We start from the raw sequence: 26,348 nt of genomic DNA on the forward strand, positions 1-26,348 counted from the left end.
ATTTAGTCGGAAACACATGGCTAAATTGGAGTTTTCCTACAAGCCTTACCAAAATGGTATGCAGAGAGCCAATGTATAATTACATGCACATGTATTTGAATATAAATTGTCTAGTGCAATATTAAGTTTATCACAATATGTATTTAAAAGAAAATGATTATGCAGAGCAATTAACCTGTTCATCTGCAATTAACCTTCACAATGAGAGGATTTTGCAGCAATTTAAAGCAAGTAGTCATTTGCTGATAAAGGTAAGACAGACCAACTGAAAACAAGAGATAGGATGGTAATATTTGAAGGTTATAGGTTTCACTTCTTAGTACGGTGTTGTCAAACTTTATTTTCTCCACTGGGTTTCTTAGTACTAAAGCTTTTGAGCCACTTTGTTGCTGTTTGAAAACTGAAACCATGAGACATATCCATGAATTACAGAAAGGTCTCAGACATAATACCTGTCTACGAATAACCTAGAAAGTCATACTAGAAAATGCTTTTTTAATTGCCAAGGCAATTAATTATTGAATGTGGAAATAATTTGTTTTTTTTATCTATCACAACTGTAGACAAATGCTTGCCAAATAAAATCATTTTAGCAACCATTGGTGTAAATGAATCTCTATAAAACAAATTGAGATCATGAAAAGCGATATATAAATAAAGCTTACATCATTAAAATGTAAGAAAATGTAAGAATATAGTAAATAATAGTGTACTTCATGATTGCATCATGAAGTACACATACGATATTATCATATGGATAAATATAACATACTAAACTGTATGGAATGCAAAGAGTCAAAACAATAAAAATACTTTAAGTTCCCTTTTGTATACATTTTAGACTGAAATATATGTTTAAAAAATAAGAAAAAACTGAGTTAATAAATAATTTAAATGTAATACGAATTTTATTAATACAAACCTGATAAATTACAAAAATACGTCGTTGTCTTTCTCTTGATTACAAGAACTTACAGACGTTTTTTAGAAAAATATTGTATTGCGGGTGAGGTGTTATTTTTAACAAGCAGGGGAACCACCTCAGCTGAGGTTATTTAAAAATTATTCAAATGTAATAATCTGGTCGGTCGTTATTGTAAGAAATGAAAACACTTGTAATAACATGAGCACATTGTCAAGAGAGCATATTCTTGGGGTTGTGGAAGAGGCTTTGTGACAAAAGTTAACCAACTTCTCTGACCAATTTCTAAAAAACAGGAAAATCAAGTAACAGGAGCTCCCTGGTAACGAGTAACAAGTCTGGATTTGTGAGGAACCTCACAGTTAATGCCGTGTAACCACAGAGACAAACTGAAATGCCCTCCCTCACTCTGAAACCGAAGCCATGAGTGCAAGTTTTATTTTTTTATATTGAAGTCCGTTTAAGAACACTATCTAGATATGGACATAGTCACGTTTACAAACTCAAAATGATCTCTGCCTCTCAGTCTTAGGATTCTTTTTTTGTTTTACCTGCGCAATCATGGCAGACTTTAAAATTTACCGAGTTTAAATTATTCAAAAATGATCAGACGGGGTTTTCACTAGGGGCCAATGTTGTGAGGCACTTGACTGATTCAAGCCTATTAAATCACGTCTGAGGTTACCGCAAAGGTAATGCCACAGCCTAGTTCCCTCCAAACACTGATATTTAATATGCCTATATTATTAATATACAGTAATATGGCCTTCAGGAAATTCCCCCCCAACACATCAAATGGATGGGAATAAAACATTTCTAGACATGTTTGTCTCAAAACGGATATTCTCTCGAAAGTGGATAAAACTCATTTCAAACTTCCATCCACAAGGCTTAAGAATATATAAAAACACGATTAAAAAAAATGTTATCTGCATGTATGACATACAAGAACGGCACACAACGTACCATATACTGTAAATGTCAGTGCTTCGCTTTTATCTTTATTACACTTCCGTACCATTAAACTTATAAAGGCGTTGGGGGTATAAATAAACAAAAAGTATGTATAAAGGACGCTCTTTGTTAATTTCCAAAAAAGTGACATCAAGTGGAAGAGAAAAAAAACGATTCGCCTGATGTATTCGACCCATACTTGAATCAGAAATATATTTTAACAAACAAATGCGCTTTCGCACTACATAGAACCCCACTACCGCCCGACACATCGAAATAGGCGGACTGTATGGCTTTCAGGTGATTAAGAACATTTTTATTTTACAAAATATGAGTATTAACGACGCCGACATTCACCGAGAGAAACCCACTCTCCCAACGTCAAAAATCTCATTTGAACTTCGCTTTCGGCTCGCCCTCTCTCACGAGCTCGGTCACGTTCCTCTCGGGCACGCGCTCCAGTTCCGGAGACGGTTCGTTAGGCGCGCCCACGAGCACTTTGTTACGGGGACGCGCACCACCCCCTCGCTCTTCGACTGTTTCCGGATAATATATGACCCGACGTTTATTTAAATACATTTAATTAATCGGGCATAAATTACAAAATTATACAAAACTTCGGGTGCCGGGGGGGACAGCAAGCGAGCGTCCGGCCTTATATCACGGATACAATTCGCGGATAAGTTAGGAAAGTATTCATTTAACGTTTGATATCTTGTGGGTCGGGTTTTTTTTTTGTTTGAAGTTCGTCAGTTTTCGCCAGCTGTTTCCGAAAGAAGGCCGAAGCCGCTCGGTCGTCGAAGCCCCCCCCCCCTCCCCACCCGCGATTAAAAACCACATTTCGATTTCGCCGGATAATTTTGCCGACGGGGCGCGAAATGGTACCTGTGCGGGGAGGCGACCGGCATTTAATTGTGGTAAATTAAAAAAAAGCCCGTCGAGACGTGTAATGCAAATCGCGGCGTGAGCGCGGGGTGTGTAGCTCTGTGTCTCGGGGTTGGGATTTCGGGTTAAATATTCAAAATGGCGGACGGAGGAGCAGCGAGTCAAGATGAGAGTTCAGGACCAGGTAATCATTACTGCATTTTACATATTCATATTCATATTCAAACACTCTTTCTCTCAACCCCATCAGGAGGGTGGTGGTGGAGTGTGTGTATGTGTGTGTGGGGGGGGGGAGGACGAAAACAAAAAACTTAGCATAATGTATTAGTAATCAGCATCATTATAATTAATACATAGATATTTCGCGGACTGTGCAAGGGATGGCAAATTTATATTATGAGAAAATCCATTCCCCCCCGTTCCTTTGTGTGTGATTAGAGAGCACTGTGCACTTTACATATTCATACTCTCGCGGAGTGACCGCGATTTTAGCATATTTTATTAGTAATCAGCATCTCGGCGGTGTAATTCGAAAAGAAAATGAGAGGGGTTGTTAAAACGCTGATAAATAGCCGAGCGCCGCTGGCTTTGTGTTTTGTGTTGCGGCGTGCGCTCATTAAGTTACACAGTTTACATATTCATACGCTTTTGCCGGGCGAGTACACAGCTACGCATACTTTGTCGCCGTGTTTTTTCTTTAAAAAAAAAACAGTGCAATTGCCCAGAAAATCGTGCCTTTTTTGTGTCCCTTCTGTCATTATTGTGATTGCGACGAAGGGAGCGCAGTCTCTCTCTCTCTCTCTTTTTTTAAATGTAGTTTCTCTTCCAGCAGCCCTTTGTGCGGTTTAGTTGCAAGCGGTGCGGCTTACATATTCATGTGTCTGAGCGTGCTTTTAATGATCCACGATCCGGTGTTGTGACAGTGTTTTCGGGGCCATGTGTTTTTTTTGGGGGGGGTTACAACCTCCCCCCTCCCCAACAACCACCCCAAGAACCAAATAGCGGTTAACGAGGTGTGGGGCAGGACGGGGGAAAATGGAAGGGAGTGTTTGTGCCGGCTGGTGCCTTTCTGATGGTGATCGCCGCGGGTCGTGTGAGCTGGGGCAGCGGGCTCTCCAGTGCCTGCCGGGCTGCCGGTGCAGCGCTCTCGTCCCCGCAAGAAGCGCGGCTCTGGTGGTGGTGGTGGGACCGGAGGTGCAATTACAGTCATGCTTAAACAAGAGGGTCCAGCCACACGGCGACCGTGTTATGCTGCACCCCGCGGCGCTGGTGTAATTTATTGCCGGTGTCCCCGGACCCCGCCGGTCAGGAGTGTGTTGCACCTGGCTGGAAGGGGGTGGACGTTTCTGTCGAGAATGTTACATGCCCTAAAGTAATAGGATTTTTCGAAAACTTCCCCTTCTCCTGTCCTGAAGTTGTTGTTTGGTTGTTTGTGTGTGTGTGTGCGCATAGTTGTTGCCATGGCGGCTCTTGGTGGTCGAGTCAAAGCCATCCCCAGCGGCGTCAAGTGCTTGGGAGGGGGAAGTGGCCAGCGCACCTTCCTGTGTCTGCAGGCCGGCGCTGGGACCGGCTTTTGTAAGCCCCGGGGGGAGCTCGCAACCAAAGTGGGGATTGCTAGCGTCTCCAAACCGCCTCCCCACCCGCAGCGATGGGGACTTTCTGTCGTGTCTACCCTCCGACAGACGGCACAAATCACAGGGGGGGGGTGGTCAGTGTCAGCATCTGTCTCGGTGTGGACATTACCTGCCAGTAAGGAATTCCAAACTGGTGTTTGTACTGAGTCCCCCCCCAAAAAAATGCCTGGCATTTCAGTGTTTTTAGGTTTTGCCCAAGTCAAACACCCTCGTATCCCCCATTTCACGGAGCAACTGCTGCTGTGAGGTTCGTGTGATTGAAGAGGTGAGGGGAGCGCTGCGGTGCCTGGGCTGTACCCCGCCCCTGTCGGGGGGCCGTTGTGAGCCACTTCCACTCATTTTGTCTTAATTGTCCGAAATTAGACAAGAAAAAAAAAATAAGATGAGAAACCGTATTGTGCCCACGGTAAAAAGCGAATTCTGACTTTCAAACTATGAGGGTGACCAGCAATGCGTGTATTTTCAGAATAGTGAAAATCCCAGAACTTTGTTGTTGTTGTTTTTTTAATTTAGTGATCTTCTTGGGAATATAAGGAAACAAACACAAAGCGGATTATTTTCTTTGATTCCCCCCATTCTTCCCGCTGGAAGCCGTGTCGTTACAGTTGTATACAGTAGTTTGTGTGGGTGGCGTTTGTTTACGATGCCTGAATATATTAAAGCCTCTCATTAGAATGTGTAATTTGGGGAGGTTTCATTTATTTAAAATGGCTGCATGGATCCCCGCCTCTCATGTTTAGTAATTTCAGTCTTTAAGCAACCACTAGTCTGTTTATATTTTATATAACCATGTGCGTTTGTGGTTCAGAAGATTCTTTTCTGGACGAATGAGGCCTAGAGCACAGGCTCGGGCTACGAGCTCGCACGCAAGGCCCCGGCTTTAGGGGGAAAAAAACAGGCCTCGATGTTGTTCTGTGTGTTTTTTATTTCTACAGGCTTTTTGTTATCCGCCATGGCTCGTTTAGGGTTTTTCTCGTGTTTTGTCTTTTATTCATCGCCCGGTCTACGGTTGTGGTTGACAATACCACAGTATTACCAAAAAATAATAATTTTCGTTTTCATGTTTTGGTTGAAGTGCAAGATCATTTGTCCGGATGAAATGCATTGCAAGCAATGATATGAAATATTCATGTGTTTTAATAAGTAGGTACTTTGGACTGTATGTCTCTGTATTTAGTCTTTGCCTTGTGAATTTTATTTCAGATATACAGGCTCATGGTCGATCTTTAGAAGCGAATTTTGCCTTCTGTTCGCACATCCCTGTTTATTTCCTTTGTCCATATAATTCATTATTTTATTTTCTAAAATTATTTTCCTTGTACATATCTCCTTGCTGCCACGCGGTAGAACAACACAGTTCATATACATCTATATATACAAAGGGTAAATGTTTCATAGTAGGTATGCATGTATTTATGAAAATAATTTACCTAAAAGAAAATATTTTTCCTTTTTGAAATAAGAAATGTAGACATTGCAAATTTTAATACGGTATTCCTCGCTTGCTTTAAACATGCCTATTTATGATATTTAATAGTTAACATGTTATGAAATGGTACAGAATTTATATTAAACTTAAAAAAATGACTTCAAAATGTACTCTGCCTTTAGAACATCTTCGTGAACCCTTTCCCTACTTACAAAGTAGAGTGCAGATAACCAGAAGTTATCACTTAAATTTTTCATTTAGAATTCAATTCCATCTTATTCTTATTAATTATACATTTAAGAAAAATGCCTGCATATCAGATTATATTTTTGACTGGATAAATGTTCATAATCTCTAATAGTAGGGGTCTTTTGCATAAATATTCAGGTCCATGGAGAGTTGTTTTCAGAATAATTATTGTATATGAATGCAGTGGTGATGATGGAATTGACCCCTGTTTCTCTGCTTTTCAACAAAGCGTTGGAAGGAATTCCCCAGAAGTATAACTTATCCTGTGTCTAAGGTCAACCGTTTGCAAAATGTTCTGTTGTGTTATACTGACTTAATGCTTTTAGATTTGCCGTTCTTCCATTCTGCATTTGCATTTCTGACACATACTGTATATAGCAATACACGTTTTGTTGTTTTTAGAACATCTGACAGCTACAGTATAACCACAAGAGTTTGTCATCTGTATTTTGAAAATGTCCAGATTTTATTTGGAAAAAAAATGCATTCAAATTAGTGGGTGTTCTGGCAGCTACAGTGTTCGTCAGATGCGCTCATCTCCAGCTGTTTGATCTGTCTGCTCTTCGCAAGGTTTGATTTGAGCTTTGCACTTCTGATCACTCTCATTCTGAAATTTAAAACTACAATTAATATGCATGCATTTATTTCGTAAACTTGAGTACTTATAGTGGGAAGCTGTGTCAGTATGTGAGCTGCAGAGAAACAAGCAGACTTTAATCCCATGCTGGAAAAATAGAAGGAAAAAGAGTTTTGCTATTGTGCCAAGATCAGAACTGAAGGAGCCTCATCAGCCAAAATGTATGCCTTTTTCTTTTCAGGATTGAGTTTACCTTTGCTTTTATCTTAGTGATTTGCTGTGTCAAGTTTACTTTAGTCCCTGAAAGGTGTTCAATCCCAAATGTGCTCAAACAAGCCCGCAACAAGATATTTAGTTGACCATTTTTTACAGCCCTGTAGGTGCAAGGGACTTTTCACGAACTTTGATTCCCGATTTGGATATACAGTAGTGTATTTTTAGGGTTGATTGCATAAAGATTTATAAGGCTCATTTAAGTTTGCCTCTACATTTTGGCATTCCTTACATGATTATTTTAGATATTTTCTTGTGAAGATGTTTGCACTTCAGTTTGTTGAAGCCTTGTTTGTTTCGCTCTTTTTCTGCTGTAGAATTGATACTCAAGACTGCTAAATCATTTTTTATCAAATCCAGGGTAGTTCCAGACCTACCAAGCTTACCTGCATTGTTCATATTTTGATTTAGGTATTCAACTTTTTATCTTGTTTTAAGTTTAATTATCCTCTTTATTCTCTAATTTGTATATAATTTTGTTCAGAATGTAGACCTTTAAACATTGTATGTTGCTTTTTGTGGAATTTAAGTAAGAGGGTGAATACTTTATTCTTTGACAGCAACTGTGCACTGCATTTGGTGCATTTTATAAAATCTGAATTAACGGCATGCACAAGTTATGTGCAGCACATGTCAACATAAAAAAGAGTAATACTTCTAAACTGGAATACCAGGTAGTAAGTACAATTATGTGCATGCTTAGGAAGAAAGTGATTATCTTTCTTATTGCCTGCCATTGATGTCCCACTTAGAGATACCACAAAGTGAGCTGTGTTGCTGGTGAGACAGCTGTTTCTTAACTGTCAGTGACCTACATTATTTAGGCCTATGAAATGTTTGACATGGCATATTGAAAAACATTTTGTACTCAACTATTTTCCAAGAAAAAAAGACAGATCTAGCATTAAATAGCTGTCTTTAGTATATTCAGTAAGTTAAACATGTTTTGTGTTCATTAACAGTTAAAATGAATATATAGTGCAGAATCACACATAAGATGCCAGCTCTCTCTTGTAAATAAGTGTCGAGATGCCCCTTTTCAAAATATTGTATGAGGAAATTGTGAGGATCTACATTTAAAGCTATGATAGTTTAGAAGTAGATGTGTTCTACCTGTTAAGTTACAAGAAGATGTGTTCATGTGTTTAATGTAATGATCTTAATGTTTACTGTGATAGAAGCTGTTCTGTATTTTTTCAATCCTTTTGTGTGTTTTGCTGTGCGGTTAAAGTGGTCGTCGGGGACGCATGTTGAGCTCCATGACCCACCTGTGGTGAGTCCCAGCCGGGCTCATGTTGCTGGCTCACTGGGGCCTGGATTCTCCTAGTGGCAGTGCACTGTTGGATCGGTTGGGTTTAATCAGTGGCCATGGGCTCCCAGGCCTTCCAGCACCGCAGACCCTCCTGCCATTTCCCACGTACCTCCAGGCTCGTGGTGATGTCGGTGGGGGACAGGCCTCTCCTCCAGTTGGCACCGAAGGGTCTGTACTCCACTGGGGAGCAGCGTGTCAAAAAGTACGTGGCTGGGCGGGTCAGAAGAGCTGAGATGTGAGATGATGAAATTGATGGTGTCTATACTTAAATAATTGATCGTAAATTTGAAAAATACACTGGCGGGCTCAAATTCTGATTGTCACACACTCTGCTAATGTCTGTATGTGTACGATGCTTTTCCGTAATTCAGCTCCCATTAACCAGTATGTTGAGCCATTCTCTTGGATGTTTTAGTTCAGATTGCTTTGTTCATAAACTTAACAGTATTCTGATGTAGGTATGATATTGTTCCCCAGAGCAGGACATATATGGCCTCAGACATTGATGATTTGGAGATATTTTGTACGTGGTAGGAGCCCTTACCTCATTGCACAGCACAGTATCTGATAATCATGCATCTGGAAGCCTCAAGCACCCGGAAAATACAAATCTGAGACATTCATAATAAATAAAGTAGCACAAAAAAATTCTCGCAGTGGCATAAATTTGAATCCCGGAAGCGCTGTGGGGTTTCTCTTACCTCCCACCAGTGCAGCCAGTTGTCCTTCTCCCTTGGAGAGCATTTTCCAGTTCGGTCCATAGGGTCTGCATTTGTGTCGGCATTCATGTTCCTTGTTTTTTTTTGTTTTAACATTTATATTCCATTGACTTTATTTTCACTTTCTTATCATTATGGTGTGGTCCTACTTGTTCAGCTGTTATATAGTTGCTTTAATCTCATTTATCCGAAAAGCCTCAGATGCAGAACCTTTTCCCCAGTTTCTTCTGGGTTTGAGGGCCTTCACTATGTTTGTTAACTGCAGCATGCTGAACACTTTACCATGAGGTTTCCTGTTCGAGTCACATAATCAATAATGTTAATTGGCGCTAATGCAGATCTGAAAATACCTCTTGGGAAGATTGTAACATGAGGATAGTGTTAGATAAGGCCATTGGGACTCTCTCGACACTAGTCCTGCAGAGCCCCATTCCAATAAATCCCACAGGATGACCTATGTCATGCCTGCTCCCAAACACCGGATGTGATTTAATTTATAAAGAACACACTTGGTTTGGAATTCTTTGTTTCGAAACTCTAAATTATGTGCTGACTTGAACAGGTTTTGAGAAATTGATGCTTTAATGGTACCTATGTGACCTACTGTGACGGAGCTCTCCAGCAGAAGAAGGTTTGCAGATCGCAAAGATGGGCTGAGGGCCTCCTGTTTGTGGACTTGTTATGTTCTGTATGATCTACTTGTGGTTTCGTGGTAGCATGTGAGAAATTTCTAGGTGGTAGTAATGTGTCAGAGTACTATCTGGAGAGCACAAAGAAGAGCAAGATACTCCTGCTGTCTTTAAGATATTTGTAGTTGTGTTGTGTCTTTGTTCCTTATATAAAAAAAACAGAAGAGCAGTGAAAATGTCAGGAAAAGATTTTGTGGTGCATATTGGGCAAACAGGCAACATTCATGACATTTAATAATTTTGTATACATACCATTCTGATGTTTATAGTTTGCATGAAATTCACTAGTATGAATGAAGGGGAATATACAGTATATGAGAACCTTTAAGCTTAGCTAATATTATTATAGCAACAAGTAATAGGTTTATTCCATGCTGAAAAAAAGAAGAAAGAGAACACAACGTTTCGGCCGTGGAGCCTTCTTCAGGTGTGGAGAACCACACCTGAAGAAGGCTCCACGGCCGAAACGTTGTGTTCTCTTTCTTCTTTTTTTCAGCATGGAATAAACCTATTACTTGTTCCTTTGCAGCCTACGCATGCTGACGCAGCTACCCACCTGTAATATTATTATATGCAGCAGTGAATGAATCAAGACAAAATAAACAGTGTGACCTAGTGATAATCTCGAGAAAACAAAAGTGAACTATTATCGGTTTAAAAGTGAGGTTTTCCCGGAAGTTTAAACGTAATAACGAAATCACTCATTATAGGAGGAATGATTATTGCAGAATGGTCAGGTGGTAGTAAAGCTTTAAAACACAGTTTCCTAGTGCTCGGGCAGTGTATATAAAGATTCGGTACCCCTTTCTTTCTCTCTGTGCTGCAGGAAGAATAGACACCCTCTGACTCCTGTTTAGGACTGCCACTTTTGCATCATGTTATTGTACACTAGTAGAGGGGTATTACTTCCTGATAGAAATTGTGTTCTGTCTCTGGGGAGGGGGTGACTGTGCTAGCCTTAGTCTTCAAATGCACTACATCTCCAAATGTAATCCTCTATACATTCGGAAAGCCAGCCGATATTAAAGTGATTTAATGCATCACGGAGACCTCTTGTTAAAGAGTAGTTTCACTTGGAACTTCTGTTTTGGTATATTCCAATTTGTCCAGTGTTTCTATGTTTTCAGGGTTTATTTGGGTTCTTGCAGATTGGTTTTCTGTATTTTCACGTGTACTGTAATAAGATGTTTTCAAGCTCTTCCCAATTTTTTCATCCAACCTAAATTTTGTCCTATGATTGTCAAGGGTGTAAAAAACCTCTTAAGTTTCTTTTCTAATTTAGTATTTTTCTTTACAGTTTCTTCAAAGAGGGGACAGGGAAACCTAAACAGAATATACAATATTTTGACTGTAGAGTTCCTGCCTTCCAATCTGATCGTGTTCATGAATACAGTCGAGCATATTAGAATGACAAGAAAATGAAAGAATTGATTTGAACATGTTAGGTTTTCCTTATCCAATGTCCCTGTGCAGTCAGAGACGCCGGTGTTTCTGGGAGTGAAGCAGCCGTGTTCAGGGCGGTCTAGCAGCCCTGGGTTCCTTCCTGCCCTGTGTGTGTAGTCTGTATGTTCTTCCTTCATTTACATGAGGCTTTGCTACATCTCCAGTTTGTTCTCCTCCTGGACATGATGGCTGTGCTAACTGGTGTCCTCCAGTGGACTGGCCACCCATGCACTGCCTTTCCCTTCTGGAACAGGATCCGGGTTGCCACAGCCCTTATTGGGTATGAGCAACTTCCCGATGATGGATTTACGTTTTCTTATACAAATAAAGCCGATATCTACCCGCGTGTGTAGGTAATTCCTTACATTCATCAGCCATTGATGTTTTCAATAATGAATTGTGATCTCTTGTTTTGTTGTGTCTGAGAAAACCTTTTTTTTTTATCTTCTGCCGTTTTAAAATCTTCATTGCATGCTCTGTGCTTGAATCTTGTGCTTCCAGGTAAGCTTGTACAGCATTGGATTTGGTTTAATGCATTCATACTGCATCTCGTGTTTATAATGGTCTCTTTTCTAGTGCAGTTTAAAATGTGATGAAGTGGATGGAAACTGAATAACCATTTTCTTTTGTTTTGCATCCAGACAATTTTCTTATTATTCATTGGTCAAAGCCAAAAATACAAAGTCCTACTTACCAGCGATCTTTGTGGCTAATATTTCAGTTTATTCTGTGTTCCTGGAAACCTAGCTTACATGACTTACCGTTACTAGCGGCTGCTAGTAAGTGCAGAACACAGTGCTTCTTGTGGTTACATTGCAGGACAATGAAATACCCTTTTTTCTAAGTGAACCCCTTATTGTTTCCTGAGCAGTGGCTATATGCAAATTGCATGTCTACCACGTGTTAATTATGCATATCATTAGCTTAGTGGAGAGGAGAGAAACTACTTAATTTTCACATGCTGCGTAGCTTTCCACATTACACTGTGATACTGAAAACTTGCCGCCCTTAGCTGAATGAGGCGTTAGTGCATAAATGCATCACCAGATAATGACTGTGCCTCATGACATTCTTAGAAATCCACTGCATGTAATCAGTGTTAAGTACATATTGTTTGCTGCCTTCATTGCTGTTTTCTCTTTGGTAATGTAATCAGGCACACTTCAGGTTGCTTAAATTTGTTAAAATTGAACCAGCGCGGTTATACATTAGCTTTGCATGGATTATTTTTTTGTGCAGGCTAGTGTATTCTTGATTCTGGACACTACTATAAATGATTTCTTCCTCCTGTATTAGCTCAAGAAATGTAAGTGTAACGGGGTTGCTTAAGTTTAATGGTTACAGCCTATTTAGTTGTTTCTTCAGAAATCTTCACCTTGGCTTGCGTTTTCCTTCCCTCTTGTTCTTCTGGCTGATTTATTGTAATAACTGACATGGGGGTACTATTCAAACAGCAGGGGAAACATGTAGGCCAGTGAACCTATTTCTAAGGTTGCATCACCAGCTGCTCAAGCTGAGCTTTTGTTTTGCTTACCGGTTCTTCATGGATGAATGTGGTGGTGTTTTTTTTCTTTCAGCTTTTGTCCCCTTTGAAGCTTGAAGTTGTTGCTTGCGGGTTTTACCTTAATTTGTCTTGAAGTGAAATAAAAAGCAGCTTAAAATCTACAGTTACTTTTGAATAAATCTGTTGTAAGAAAAGACAGATGTCACTGATATCTGCAATGGAGGTTCTCTGGAGTGCACTTAAAACAATTGTCAGTGTCCAGGAGCTAGATCAGTCTTTCTCTGCATCAGCGTATGAATATAAGTATGGCCATATCGTATTTGAAAGCTATTTAGCTCAAGTCGTTGTCAGTACTCTAAATCGGGATGTATTTTTTATTTCACAAGAAAAGTACAGCAAGGGTTTTGCTATGTTTCCACTCGGTTTCGACAGGTTTTAAAGTAATCTTTAATTAACCCATTATTTAAAATAAACCATTATGAAACCGAGTCATGTCTCATACATGAACATTGTGTCATAAAGAAATATTTCACAAGAAAAATAAGCTTTATACTTTACATCAGACAAAACAACACAAAATTTTTCAATTTACGTGGATAAACATTTTTCTTTTATGTTCATTCGATATACTAACCAATTCAACTCATCAGTACAGCTAGTATTTTAGATTACAAGCTTTTTTCTTTTGTACAGTGTTGTTTATTTACAACCCTGGGTGTTTTTTTTTTCTTTTTGTTTTATTTATGGAACACTTACATGCTCTACTTTAATTTTTCCAAAGTAAGGTCTAAGTACGTTTTAGTATTGATGAACTCTTCAAATTGCTCTATGGTGTTTGAACACTTGTTTTTGACACTCTATGTAGATTAAGATCAAGTGTATGCAAACAAAACATAGAAAGTGAAATTTCAAGTATCAAATGCACATTATGTTCAAGATGATGATGGAAAAAGTATACCAAACAGTTTCTCCTTAAAAATGAGAAGCTTTCACACATTTTCTTTCCAATATCCTTTGTTTTTTGCGGTGAAGTGATGGATATCTGCTTTTTACATGTATACAGAGCATTTAAAAGAACTAAAGTTTATCCTTAACTTCCAAAGAGAGAGGACTGAAAGCTATCCCCAAATCTTCTCGGCTCAAGCAACTTTGGGGTCTTAATATCTCTATTAATTAAGCATTAAAATACAGAATATTAGAATGGCAGTCACTGTATTAATAATAGTTGCATTTTATAGGCCATTAGTCTCCCATCTGTAAATGAAGCAAGGTAACATTACATAGGCCAGCATACAAATTGTTTGTGTCGGTTCAGGTTATTTCAAGCAGAAGGAGCTAAAAATGTGTTTCCCCCCCTCTGACTGTACACTCTGCGCCTGGACTGGGACAGCCATGCTTGCGCATGTCCAGTCATCTCCCTTTGTTTAAACTGGAATGCCATGGATAAACAGTTGGGTTGCTGGAGGGATGGGAGAGCCATTCAACTTAAATATGATAAAGCCCCAGCATGGGAACCGGCACCTCTGCTGTCCAGCTGGTCACTGTGTCCGGACTTGCATAGCAGGGCTGGGTTCGCATGCAGCTGAAAGTTACTGCCGATCACCCTTCGGGTCCCTTCTCTGGCTGGCCTGTCTAGGTCAACAGAGCCGATGTGGTAGTCCAGAACTCTGACGTGTCTCCCGAGCTGTGTGAGCAGGCCGTTCTTGTCAGTTCTGTGATTTCTGATAAGTTTGACCCTTATCCCTACTGATCAACCTGCTTCTTTCATGAAGAAAGTCCTTCTCTTTCCTGATTTCTAAATCTCATGTGTGTGCTTGAATAACCGACCTATAGGTATGACGGTTTGTAGAAAATATTGCCTTATAATTTGGATAATGTTTGTAGAATTCTGCCGTGGTTTGGGGCTTACGGAGAGTTTGAATAACAGGTAAATATTTTAGCTTTCAATTATTTAAAAAATAAAAAACTTGTCACTCCAGTCATGGTTATTTAGATTGCAGAATTTGAATAGTGTGTGGGCTAAGAGAATTTCATAAAGTGGTAGTACAAGCTGAAAGAATAGTTTTGAGACAATGGGTCTCAAATAATAACTTTATTGAGCCTTAATCCATCTAAATGTCCAACAGGAATGTTCCAGGTGTATCTGCAACTAATGTAAAAAATACATAAGCTGGGCTGAGCAGCTTTGCAAAATGTAAGACTTAGATCAGCCAGTTAAACTTGAATATAAATGGTTGTTAGACTACTGTAGTTGTGAATTGTGGTTTTGGAGTATGTATGTGAAATGTGAAAACTATTTCAGTGTGCATATCTTGTAAACTGTTTAATGTCAAAAATCACTATTTGAATCTTTGGTATATGGTTTAGATTGATAATCACTAAAAACAGTTTTGTTGCCAGAATACCTAATGTATTGGTATGCACACAAAAGTGATACCTTCTAGACAAGTGTATTATATGCATGTTTTTGTTTCTCAGTTGAAGGGCTTCAAATGATCTGAATGATAATTGTTCATGTTCATGTTCATCTTGCAGAATGCAGCACTAGTGTTCCTTTATTGCATTGCACTGAATATTTCAGCATTTATTATTAGGAACATATTGGCACTTCTTTTAATGGCTTCGCAATAAGAATCAATGATAGTTATTAACTTGTTTGTGCTTTTCACTTTTGTGTGCGAGAGCACAGATCTTTTTCAGTAAAGCTCTTGGTGTTTCATGGCAGATTCCAGGCTGTTAAGGTAGGAATGGCAATAGTAAGTCATTAGCACCAAATACCTCTTGGTCTGTGAAGTTCACTCACAAAGGTCTTCAAAGACTGTGAAGCTAGGAAGTTTCCGTAAATTAACACAAAATCAGTGCATTTAAATGTGGGCAATAATGTATCAAACTTTGTTTAAAGCCGATATATATCATCTATTAACGCATTTTCTTCTTTCCTCTGTAAGAAACTTACACCGTCCACTGACATCCACGTTCCTGAGGTAGTCTGCACAAACAAAGGGAGCCAGCTCTTGTTTTGTCTTCACTTTGCCGTTTTAAAATATTTGAGACAATGGCTCTATAGACAGAGTGGGAGTGAAGTGACGCACTTAACGCTTCTTCTTGATGGTATTGGGCACGTTTTGCATATATGACCTGTACCATTTGAATTTTCACTGGTATTTGAATAGGGTTTATTTTTCAGTGGCAGATAGTGGTATTTTGTTAAGGTCCTTTACTTCTTGGCTAATTTGTATTATATAATTAAGTAAATGAAAGCCGACCTAATTAAATTATAATTAAAATCATATTAATTAGACAATTTGCATAATATACTATTACGAACAGTTTTAGAAGCTTAGCAGCACCAAAATGAAAATTACATTCCCTAAGTCTCTGAACTGTTGCATAACTATTATTTAATTAAATAAATATGGAATGTGGAAGTGTTTTTTATTACAGATAAGGGGGAAAAAAGTTATTCCGCCTGTGAGCATGATCATGACTGATTGAACAACATTTTTAAAAAAATCAATATTTAACAGTTAAATACTGAATTTAAAAAATGGTTCTCGACCAATTTTATTTAGTTGTGGCTCTTTTTCTGTCTAGTAATGCATATCTCCTTTTTTTTCTCTGCTCATAGATCGCTCATGTAATTATTGTAATGTGAGGAAATGATAGTATACCCTTTCAGCAGTTCTGTGATCAATTTGTATAATGCTCAACCATCATAAAGACATGCATTGCGGACAGTAATGTGCGGCTAATGGGGATGGTACATTGCCAGTTTAAGGAGCAATCTCAGTTTTGCTGATGTTCACCATTTTTTAATATAATATACATATACTCCTCCCAGAAGGTGGAGACAAATGCAGTGGAGGCCACTCTAATGATCAGAAGAGTTCAGCAGGAATGGAAGATGCTGATACTCTTCCTCAGTCTGGTGAGGGCAGACTTGTCAGAAATAAGTGTTCATGACTGAGGGTACTCTAGCGTTCTGTAAAACTATATTCCTTCCCCTCCTCTAACGTTTTGCAAGAGCTTTTGTTTTGCTTTCTTAATGTAGGAGGAGATCTGTAACATTGCAAGTCGGTCAAACTGGCATGGATGCATTTTATTGTCCTTCACAGAAACCTGACAAGTGTCCTAGCAACCCATTGCTGAATGCAGAATACTCTGTGCTTACTTGTGCTCCGGGGGGTCCTAGAATCCAGAATAACATTTTGGGATTGAAATTGGGCACCTGATGTTTCCAGTATTTGTATAAGCCAGTTTTTGTCTTTTTGGAGAACTTTTGGTGCGTAACTATCTTCATTCTGCAAATTATTTTTGTCTGTGCATGATCTTAAAAGAAAGAGCTGTGGTTGATAGGTTAAGTCTGCAAGTGAATGGATCAGAAGCCTGTCCACAGTCCTTCTGAAATGACTGTGCACTGGTGTACTTCTACATAGTTTGCAAAACGGGAATAGGGAAATAATTCTGGATTCCATAATACTGGGGTTCTATCAATTAGTATTTTATTACAGCAGATGTTGAAAGTTGTTGAATTTCATTTTGGATAAGGAATTATTAAAGGGTTAAAGAACCTGATTACTGCTCAGAAACATTCACAGGTATTATGTTTATAAATATAATGTTACTAACTAAATTTAGGGTCATAGTGGTAGCATGCAAGTGAAATTTGTTTTAATCACTTCAAGGTGTTTTAGATCTTGGAAAATATTCATTTAGACATTAGGCAGACAGTTGTTTATAAATAATGCCCATCCTTTATTACAAGAGATTAAATTTAGCATCATGGTGGATTATTGTTTCTGTGAAGCATTAGGAGTGAGCTGAGGGACTACATTCTACATAAAACTACTTTTACTGCAGCAATATACATTCTATTAATTTTTATAAATGGCAGTTCAGCAAAGCAGAAAATACATTTTCTCAGCAGAATGCCACAACTTTGTGTTCTTAAGAGAATTTAGTTTTGTTTATGTTCTGTTTTTATGAGATGGTACTGCAAGTGTTTTGTGCTCTTAAGGAAGCATTGAGTTTTGTTTTGTTTCTCTTTAATTGGTTATTAAAATGTTATTGTTCAACTGTTTCTGTTCATAAAATGTAGATCTTAACTGCAAAATCGATTTTGGGCAGGGACGGTCTGTATCGGTCAGCCTCCACTTGTGACGGTCTTAATCCTGGCTTGTCTGCCATTTTAAAAATTGTCGCTCGACCTTATTTTTTGTCCCTTCTTCTGCACTCTTGCGGGAATGGGTTCTGTGTAGACTCACGCTTTTGAAATGAGTCAGCTGTCTTTTCCCTGTTTGCAGCTGTCCTGAGTGTTAATTCCTTGTTACAAGGTTTCTAATTGGGCATGTGTCTCTTCACGATTCTTGGAAAGATGCATTCAGTTGTGCTCGTCTCTGCTTCTCCTTTTAAAGGCTGCCCCAAATAACCAGAACGAGTAGCATGTACTTGTCTTCTAAAGGGCAAGATTCAGCGCCAGCAGTGAATACTGCAGCTTCAGCCGACATCAGGTCCCACAAGTTGAATATATTTGTCCTGTTAGGTGATCTCTGTACATAACTCGCTTAGCAGAAAGCAGTGTATTTTCACACACTGTAGCATTCGAAAAAAAATGTATATATTTTCTAGAGCTGTGCCTTTGCCCCGTGAATGTCTTGCTTTATTCAAATTCTAAAGAGTATTTCTCCCGAGAGTTTTTTAAAATTACAAATCTGACCTTTCTTTTTCCTCTGGGCTGGCACTTTAATGCTTTTTTTCCCATGTCTGCTTCCGACATCCAATCCTCAGGGGAGCTTTAACGCTGCGTTTTGTTACCACAGTGAAGAAGCTTTTGTTGTCTCTTTTTTAGCCTGAAAAATTGATGTGGAATTTAGTGTATTACTTTTATCAAGAGCTGTTCTGAAGCTTTCTCTGCCTGATATTCAGGGCCGTGGCTCCAGTTTTATTAATGACCTTCAGATATTAGCGCACAGTAGCAGCCCATTTTACATAAGGAGAAAAGGAGTTCTTTTTTAAGTCCTTGAGTTGGAAGCCATTATGTTTGGATTTATTATGGATTAGTCAGACAGTCTGAGTTGTAACAGGGGAGAGGAAAGTATGTGGCAAGTAGAGCCTTTATTTGTAAGAATTTCACATTTTCGGTCTCCCTTTTTTGTCCTTGGTGACAGCATGCTGTTAAGGGGATTTTAATGCTTCTGTTCGCAGAGCCATAATTGGCATGCCCACAGCGAGTGGTCAAACTTTCCATCCAATCACGCAGGAATATATCCTGTTAAATGTCGCCAGCTGTGCATATTATTATGGTAACTCAGTAGGGATTATGGGTTAAATCTGTGTAAATTACTAAAAAATAAGACCACACCTGGTTTATTTGAATCTCTTTTTACTTTAGGGGGGGTTGAACCGTCAGGTTATGCAATTAAGATAAGTTATGTTTGGTTCAGGGAATAACGGTGGCAGGATTTTACTCGTGCTCCTTTTCCTTCTTTTTATTCCTCTGAAACTGGAGCGAATGTGCGTTAAGCGTAATGGTATTAAGAAGAAGAGAACAGATTTAAACGGGAGACTGTAGCATTGGGCTTTTTTAATGCGTTGTGCAGTCAGGCCGTGAAAATATAGTAAACCTTCAAAGCAGAGATTTGACTATTACTTCTGTCAGGTTGTGACCCTAATGAACTTACAGATGTAACGGCTGGGGGCTTTGAGAAATCTTTGAGAGCTGCTGGTGGGAGGTCCACGTTTTTTAAAAAAAAACTTTAATCTTGCCACCTCATCTCCTGTTTGCCTTCTCCCGGCATGCTAAATTAGTTAATGCTTTATGGCATCTACTGCAGTGCTAGTATCCCATATGAATAGCCATAATGAGAAGAAAAACAAGGAACAAACACTAAATAGGAAGCAAAGTGCTGACGGTATGATTTCACAATGGAGACCAGTGGTGTGAGCATGACAAGTGCTCTATTCATACAAGCCTGAGCTTACCTGATTTTCATCTGCAGCTTGCGGTCTGCCAAGGCTTGATAAAACAAACCCTGCGATTAAAATCTGAGCCCTAATTTAAGAACCGAAGTAAGTCTTGGTTGCCATTTTCTGACTTGCAAATTTAAGGGATCTTTATCATCAGGGTATCATCTAAACTAAGAAAAATGATCTTTTCAGAAGAACACTGTATGCGATACAACAAAAGATCTGATTTGCATCCAAATAAATGCTTGGATCAGCCTGTCAGCAGGGGTGTGCGGAGTTAGAGGTGGTCTTGTTCCTGTGCAGTACTTTATTTTTTGCAATCAGACAATGACAAAGCAAGTGTTTTTTTTGTTTTACCTTTAAAAAACATAATACTAGTGTATCTAGTATTTTTTAAGGAGTAGGTAGTATTAGTGAGTTAGTATTACAGGGGGAATGGAGTGCTTGTTTTTTTCTTAAAAAAATTGAAATGTATTAAGGAAGATATAAGAATTGCTTAACAGTTCCTGCATAATCATGAATCCGTTTGACACTGATGTTAAACATTAGTGCCATCCAATCTTCAAAGAAACTGCTATTGTGATCTAGAGTTTGCACCAGTAATGGCTTGAGTATTCATCCATTATACTGAGAGGTCTTGTTGTATTCATCTTAATTTAATATTCATATATATTTATATTTAGGGGTTGAAGTTACTTTTGTAAATTAAGACTGATGACCAAATAAGTATAATTCAGCCCATTATGGTTTTCACAGAACCTAAAGGCCATCTACACTTGAAAGAATTAAAATTCCTTTGAATTTGAAATGATTTCTCGTCATGTTCCTTAATTTTATTTTCTAAGTTCAGAATTGCCAGGTATTTCGTTTTGCATCGCCTGTTGTCTTCAGATCATGGGTGTACAACAACATCTACATGCACCTACGTCCGCACACACACACACGGGGAGAATGAGGACTTGCACACAGGCCTCTCGGACCTGCTCACCGCAGCGCTGCGCAGGGGGCCCAGTGCCGACTGGAGCGGGGGTATAGCTGCACCCAGGACTTGACCAGGCTCGCACATGCTTGGGAAGGGTGCCTTTGCAGGTGGTGCACCACTGGGGCCCTTGCCTTCCGTGTTTTTAAAGTCTGCCTCCCAGTCAAAGGCCAGCGCTCTCAGACCCTGCCTTGTGGAAGTAAGACGATTCTGTGCACTTGCTTTCTGTGTTGCACTTTTCCCCTTAACGCACAGCAGTAACTCTGAAACCAAAAGTCTCTTGACTTAGTAAAACAGATGTTTCCTGTCTGCCGCTACTGACGTTTTGTCCAGTCCTCTCTTAGTTTCTGCCGGAGAGCTTTAGTTGTATTTCTCGCGTTTGCTTGCTGGGACTGGTTTGCGCTCTCGTTGCGTCGTTGTTCTCGGCAAGAGCTGCAGAATTCCAGCCCTGCGGTGTCTGCCAGGGGTTTCATAGCCACATAGCCTTTGGGTTAACCAGACCTATTCAACATATAAAGAGACCCCTGAAACCTAGATTGAGGGTGTTCATCCATTTGTCAACCACATACACTCTTAGTTTCGGCGAGACGGGGCAAATGGCCTTGTCTTGTTAGTAACTTTTATGTTCTTATTTTGCTGGCTGGCTGAACTGATATTCTTGCCTTTGCCTTCTGGTGAATGGCTAGTCTGCAAGCCTCTGTTTCCTGTCAGCCCATTTGTGACGACAGTTCTTCAAGCTGTTTTTCTCTAATCGGTAAATTAGCCACTAATCAATAGGCACTTTTCTCTCCATTGCGAAGACGGTGTTTGACAGTTTGTGGTAACACAAAACAGCCTACATGTACTTTGTAGTCGGTTTACTTTAAAAAAAGCATTTGACTTGTTGGGATATCTTACATTTACAGTCAGTGCAAGATTTTGAACGCTGAATAACTTAAATTAACAGCAAACAGAAGCTGATGCTAGCTAAACATGCTAATCCACCTAGTTTATATATATATGTGTATAAACTTTATGAATTTATTTTAAATGTAAAATGCCTTTGCTGTAAGGGTTCTGCCAATTATGGTTCTGTGTTGCTTGTTTTGTACAGAGTGCTTTTTCCATACATAAAGAAATGCAGGCATTATTATTTCCTTCGCTCCAGGAAGAATTAGATTAAAAGTGCTTGAGACTGTAACATTGTTTCCAATTTGTAGATGTCACATTTGTGACATTTAACAGGCACTCTATCCGGTCATGGTGACATGTTTTGCTGCGGTCAGGGTTGACAGTGCATGCAAGGAACTTCATTTTTTCCCCCTAATTATAATGCTTGCACTATGGTGATAATTGTCCTTTATGTGATTACTCCCTGGCTGTTGTGCTGGGTGGATTTTTTTTTAAAGATATCCAATTAATATGCTAATGAGCTGATAAATATTTATGCCAGATTTAAATTATGCAGAAAGCTTTCAGTGCACTCTGCAAAATGAATTGCTCACAGGACTTCAAAGCACACTCTGCAGCACTAACAAGGGGGGGAGATTTGCATAAGGCACTAATCAGCTGCATACTGATTAAGCTTCATTATGGAAACTGCCAGCTGCAATCTTTGTTTCTATTTTATTACAGAAAAAGGGGAACTTTTTCACACTTCAGTTGTCTTGACGATCACAGTGTAAAATAGCTAGCTGAGAGGCACTGAAAACTGCAGAAATACCGAAGTTTCCTTTTGCAGTGCTGCTTTCTCGGGCTGCTGTGGCATTACTCTTCTTGTGCTGTTAAATTTCAGTGTCAGTTTGTAAAAGTTTGTACTCCTAAGGGGTAGTGGACTAGATTTTCTTCACGGACTGGCTGTCATCATGCTGGACTGCAGTGATTATGCTCTAGGTGGGTGCCCTCAGCTCTTAAATAGAGCGTATTTTAATTAAGTGTTTGACTATTCATGGTTCTGCAACCATATGCAATTCCTCCACTGAATATCTGGATTAGGAACTTCATTCTGTAGGCAAAAGTGCTGGTTTTCTTCTGCTCTGCATGCGCAGGTCTGTGTAATTACAAAGCTAGATAAAGCAACAAGCACCTTGACAAAAACTGTTTGGAAAATGTTTCTCTTAAATGGTGGAAACGAGGCAAAAGATCTGAGAATGTACTGAATTCTATTAATCTGCTTTGGATGTTATGCAGTCTGTAGGTATATGAGGTGGTAAATCATAATAAAATGAAAAGAAATTAAAATGAGATTAAGAGTATCCTGTGTGCAGATAGCACTGTTGTACCTTAATATAAGGTATGAATTGACAGTTTTTAGGTTTATGTTTTGTAAAATAAAATGATCATGTATGTGTGCTTTTTGGGAGTGAAGGGGTTATAAATGTGTAAGTGCTTCAAATTTCCTCATCCGTTAAGTCAAAGATTTAATTACCGAAAAACTCGGAAATATATGTATTTTTTACTAGTAAAATCAGGGTTGAAATTTTTGATTAGCAATTCAAGCATTTTTATGCAGTGTTGGGTAAAATACTGAGCCTGTCTTTAACGTGGGTTTTATTTAAATGCGTAATGAACCAGCTGATCCTTAGTTTATGTAACAAATGGCATGCAAAGGATCTGTTTGTAATTAAACAGGCTCTTAGGGTTACAAATAAAAAAATGTGTATTAGTTGCCCACAAAAATAAGAAAACATGTTCTATTTTTGTGTGCTTCACACTGTGTAACAGAATTAGAAAGCCTAATCAACAGGATTCTGTTTGTTGTGAAAACAGAATCATTGTTCCATATTTGACACTTTTCAGTATCCCAAGCTGTTTTTAAATTATGTGAATAAGTCAAAACTGAAAACTTGTATGGTTAGCATTTTGTGTTGATTAATATTGTTTACTGAAGTGTAATTCTATTTCAGTATTTGTGCAGATTAATTTAATACCATTAATAATTTCAAATCTATGATGGGTAAAGGGAAAACCCAGAAAATAATTGGTTTGTTAAACAGGCTGGGAAATTTCTGGACCATTTTATTCCTCTGTATTAATTTCTTCTTAATGCTCTGTTTTTCTAGAATCAAGAATGAGTAATCCGTCAGAAACAAGTAAACCTTCAATGGAGAGTGGGGATAGTAGCACAGGTGAGTTTACTTTATCATCAGTTACTTCTCTGTATTCACTTAGGTTCAGTTTTTTAGTGTATCCTAGTTTTTACTGTATTATAGCTTTCCCGAATTTCATACACACTGTTGCAGTTTATAATTTTTAAGATTTTTTGTTGAAACGATTTCAGCGTTATAGAATTAGTATTTTATGTGATACCTATATTAGCGAAACTGAACATCTGTGTTTTTTTCTGTGCCGAAATCTGTCTCAAGGGTAGCTATTTTGGCTTTGTATAATTAACACGCAAAGGGGTTTGGTTGAGACATTGCCTGTTCTGGAGTTTTTCCTGCAGGTGGGCTAGTGGCTTCAGTATATACATTTGTCACATTTTGTGATTTCACTTATTGAAATGGAATTCAACGGGGAGACTGGGCGAATTAAGGTATTAACTGTCTATGGACAATTAATTCCTATTTCAAAGCTTTTGAAACATAAAAACCATTTGGGAGACGTACTCAAATTAAGAGTCCAGAGACTGATGTGTAGAGAAATTATATTTAACAGTTATGCGTGTGGTGTCTTAAAGGATTAGAACAAGGTTACAGGATTATCTGTGTATGCTCATGTCATGAGTCCTTCTGTATTTCTTTCAAGGAGAAAACTTTTAATCTAATTGATATTTTAACTACTTTTCATTACCAGATGTAATAGACAGGTTGTCTTTTCACCACTGTATTAAGCCTCAATGCACCAGGAATGTGCTTTTTCTGAGTGAGCACTCTGTATTCTCACTTAGAACATACCAGTTGTTTTTTAAAAGGTAGTGTTTAACGAGGAATCCTTTGTGGAATTTTGAAGGCAAGTATAAGGTGTTTAATTGAAGAAGAAAGGTTTGTAATTGCAATAGAAATGTCCTTAAATTAAGCTCCAAACAATTACATCGCTGAGTGTTATACATGGGTTCTAGACACTGATATCAGAAAATGGAGACTAGGCAATGTAAAGTGGCCTCTGAAAACCTTCATTGTAACAGTATGTATTTTTGAAGCATTTAATATACGTTTGTGAATCTGTTGTAAGTTTGTCATATTTCAGTAAATGAAAAGGGAATCAATTCAAATAAATGTAGACAGTATTTATTCTTTGCATTAAAATAATGAAAAACATGTTTGCTGGAGTAAAAGGAAAAATTAACCTTTTATTTAAATGAAGCTTTAAGGAACTTGTAACCATTCATGTTAATTTTAAGGCAAAGAATTCCTGCCTGTCGGCTCATTTATGCTCTGCAGCTGTTCTACCTAGAGTTAGATAGTAACCTTATAGGGAGCCCACCACTTTCTTTTAAACATTTTCAGTCATGAAAGTTTGCTTTATGCATGTATAGTCTTGGAACACCAAAGTTTTTAAATTTTTATATACAGTGACTTTTATTTGACCACTCCCACTTCCCACAGTAATCTCCATTAGGCTCTTTCCATCTTGTTTGATCTGGTAGAATTCCTCAACAGTTATTAAAACTATTAACTTTGAAATGAAAACTGTGATCAGATTTCTGTGTGGTGACTTCAGACTGATTTGAACCTAATGATAATGACATGTTGAAATTGCATTTGTGTTTGTGATGCCTTTCCCCGGGCTTCTGTAGGTGTGCCATTTCAGTCACTTCACTTCAGCTTTTACTCTTTAAAAAAAATAACCCTTTTTACCCAAATCCTTATCCTCTTCTAGGTGCCCAAACAAATGGACTGGACTTTCAGAGGCCATCTGTGCAAACAAGTGCAATCACCAATGCACATGCACAGGCCTTACTCCACCAGGTAAAACCTCAAGATATTTGTGCAGCGATCACAAATCTTTCTGTTTACATGCATTAAGAATTGCTCCGTGTACCTCTCTGTCTTGTTTTCAATCTGTCTGTCCCCAGATGTGTGTAAAATGTTTGTGTGTGGCCGCCTGCTTTGCAACAGTTTTCATACTTATATTGCACAAAATCCACAAACTGCCAGTTTAGGTTATACAGAATATTCATTTTGGGTGGCTGTTCATCAGATGAAAAAAACAGTAAATGTATACGTTATTTTGTACAGCAGCATGGACCTCATTTTTATGCATTTGAAGCAGATTTCATTTAATCTAAAAGGAATCTTGGAGGCATCTTCTTTAAAAGTATGATGCTTTCAAACACCCACAAATTGGTGGATATGAGGCATTTCTGAAATCTGCATGTGACAAAAATGTTAAACTCTGTTTACCTTTCTTTAGAGCTTGACAGTTCTTAAAGATGTCCATTTTGTAAACACTTGAGGTCCATCTTGCTGGAGCAAGCTTACAGGCTGCTTCTCAGACAGTAAATTCACAGGTAAAAATATCTTGCCATTAGCTCATCTTTATAGTTGAACTTCTATTTTAAAAAATAACTCTGCTACTGTATTAAAGCATGATGAGTCAGTCTTTGGTGGCAGCTACAAGCAGCCCCTTGGGTATTTAATTCAATATGAAATGATTATACAGTTTTTTGACCATGTGGAAAATCATTGTTAAACCTTTGTCTACAGGTAATTTTTAAAACAGCTGATATATAGGTTTCTAGGAGCTGTAGAAGTGCTCAAATATCACACTGCCTTTTATCACCTACCTGAACCTTACTCATCTAAAGTGTTGAAAGGTTAGTTAGTAATTAAAAGATTATGCCTAATCAGAACTTTGGAATGTGTTCTATTTTTATTCACATACCTAATACT

At 38.5% G+C, this 26,348-nt stretch overlaps 1 protein-coding gene across 8 annotated transcripts in view; it reads left to right on the forward strand.

Moving 5' to 3' along the window:
• Positions 1-2,417: 2,417 nt before the first annotated feature.
• LOC102689895 (POU domain, class 2, transcription factor 1) overlaps positions 2,418-26,348 on the forward strand; it is a 55,206-nt gene continuing 31,275 nt past the window's right edge. For 2 of the 8 annotated variants that reach the window (XM_015364304.2, XM_015364306.2), the window contains exons 1-3: positions 2,419-2,945; positions 23,577-23,642; positions 25,336-25,424. In XM_015364304.2, coding sequence (XP_015219790.1) covers positions 2,900-2,945; positions 23,577-23,642; positions 25,336-25,424 — 201 coding nt within the window. In that variant the 5' untranslated portion in view covers positions 2,419-2,899. Of the gene's footprint in view, positions 2,946-4,485; positions 4,661-21,567; positions 22,408-23,576; positions 23,643-25,335; positions 25,425-26,348 lie in introns of those variants that run through there. The other 6 variants (XM_015364305.2, XM_015364309.2, XM_015364311.2 and 3 more) reach the window with 6 other exon arrangements.

This window comes from Lepisosteus oculatus, chromosome 15, assembly GCF_040954835.1.
Source record: "Lepisosteus oculatus isolate fLepOcu1 chromosome 15, fLepOcu1.hap2, whole genome shotgun sequence".
Taxonomy (NCBI): Eukaryota; Metazoa; Chordata; class Actinopteri; order Semionotiformes; family Lepisosteidae; genus Lepisosteus; species Lepisosteus oculatus.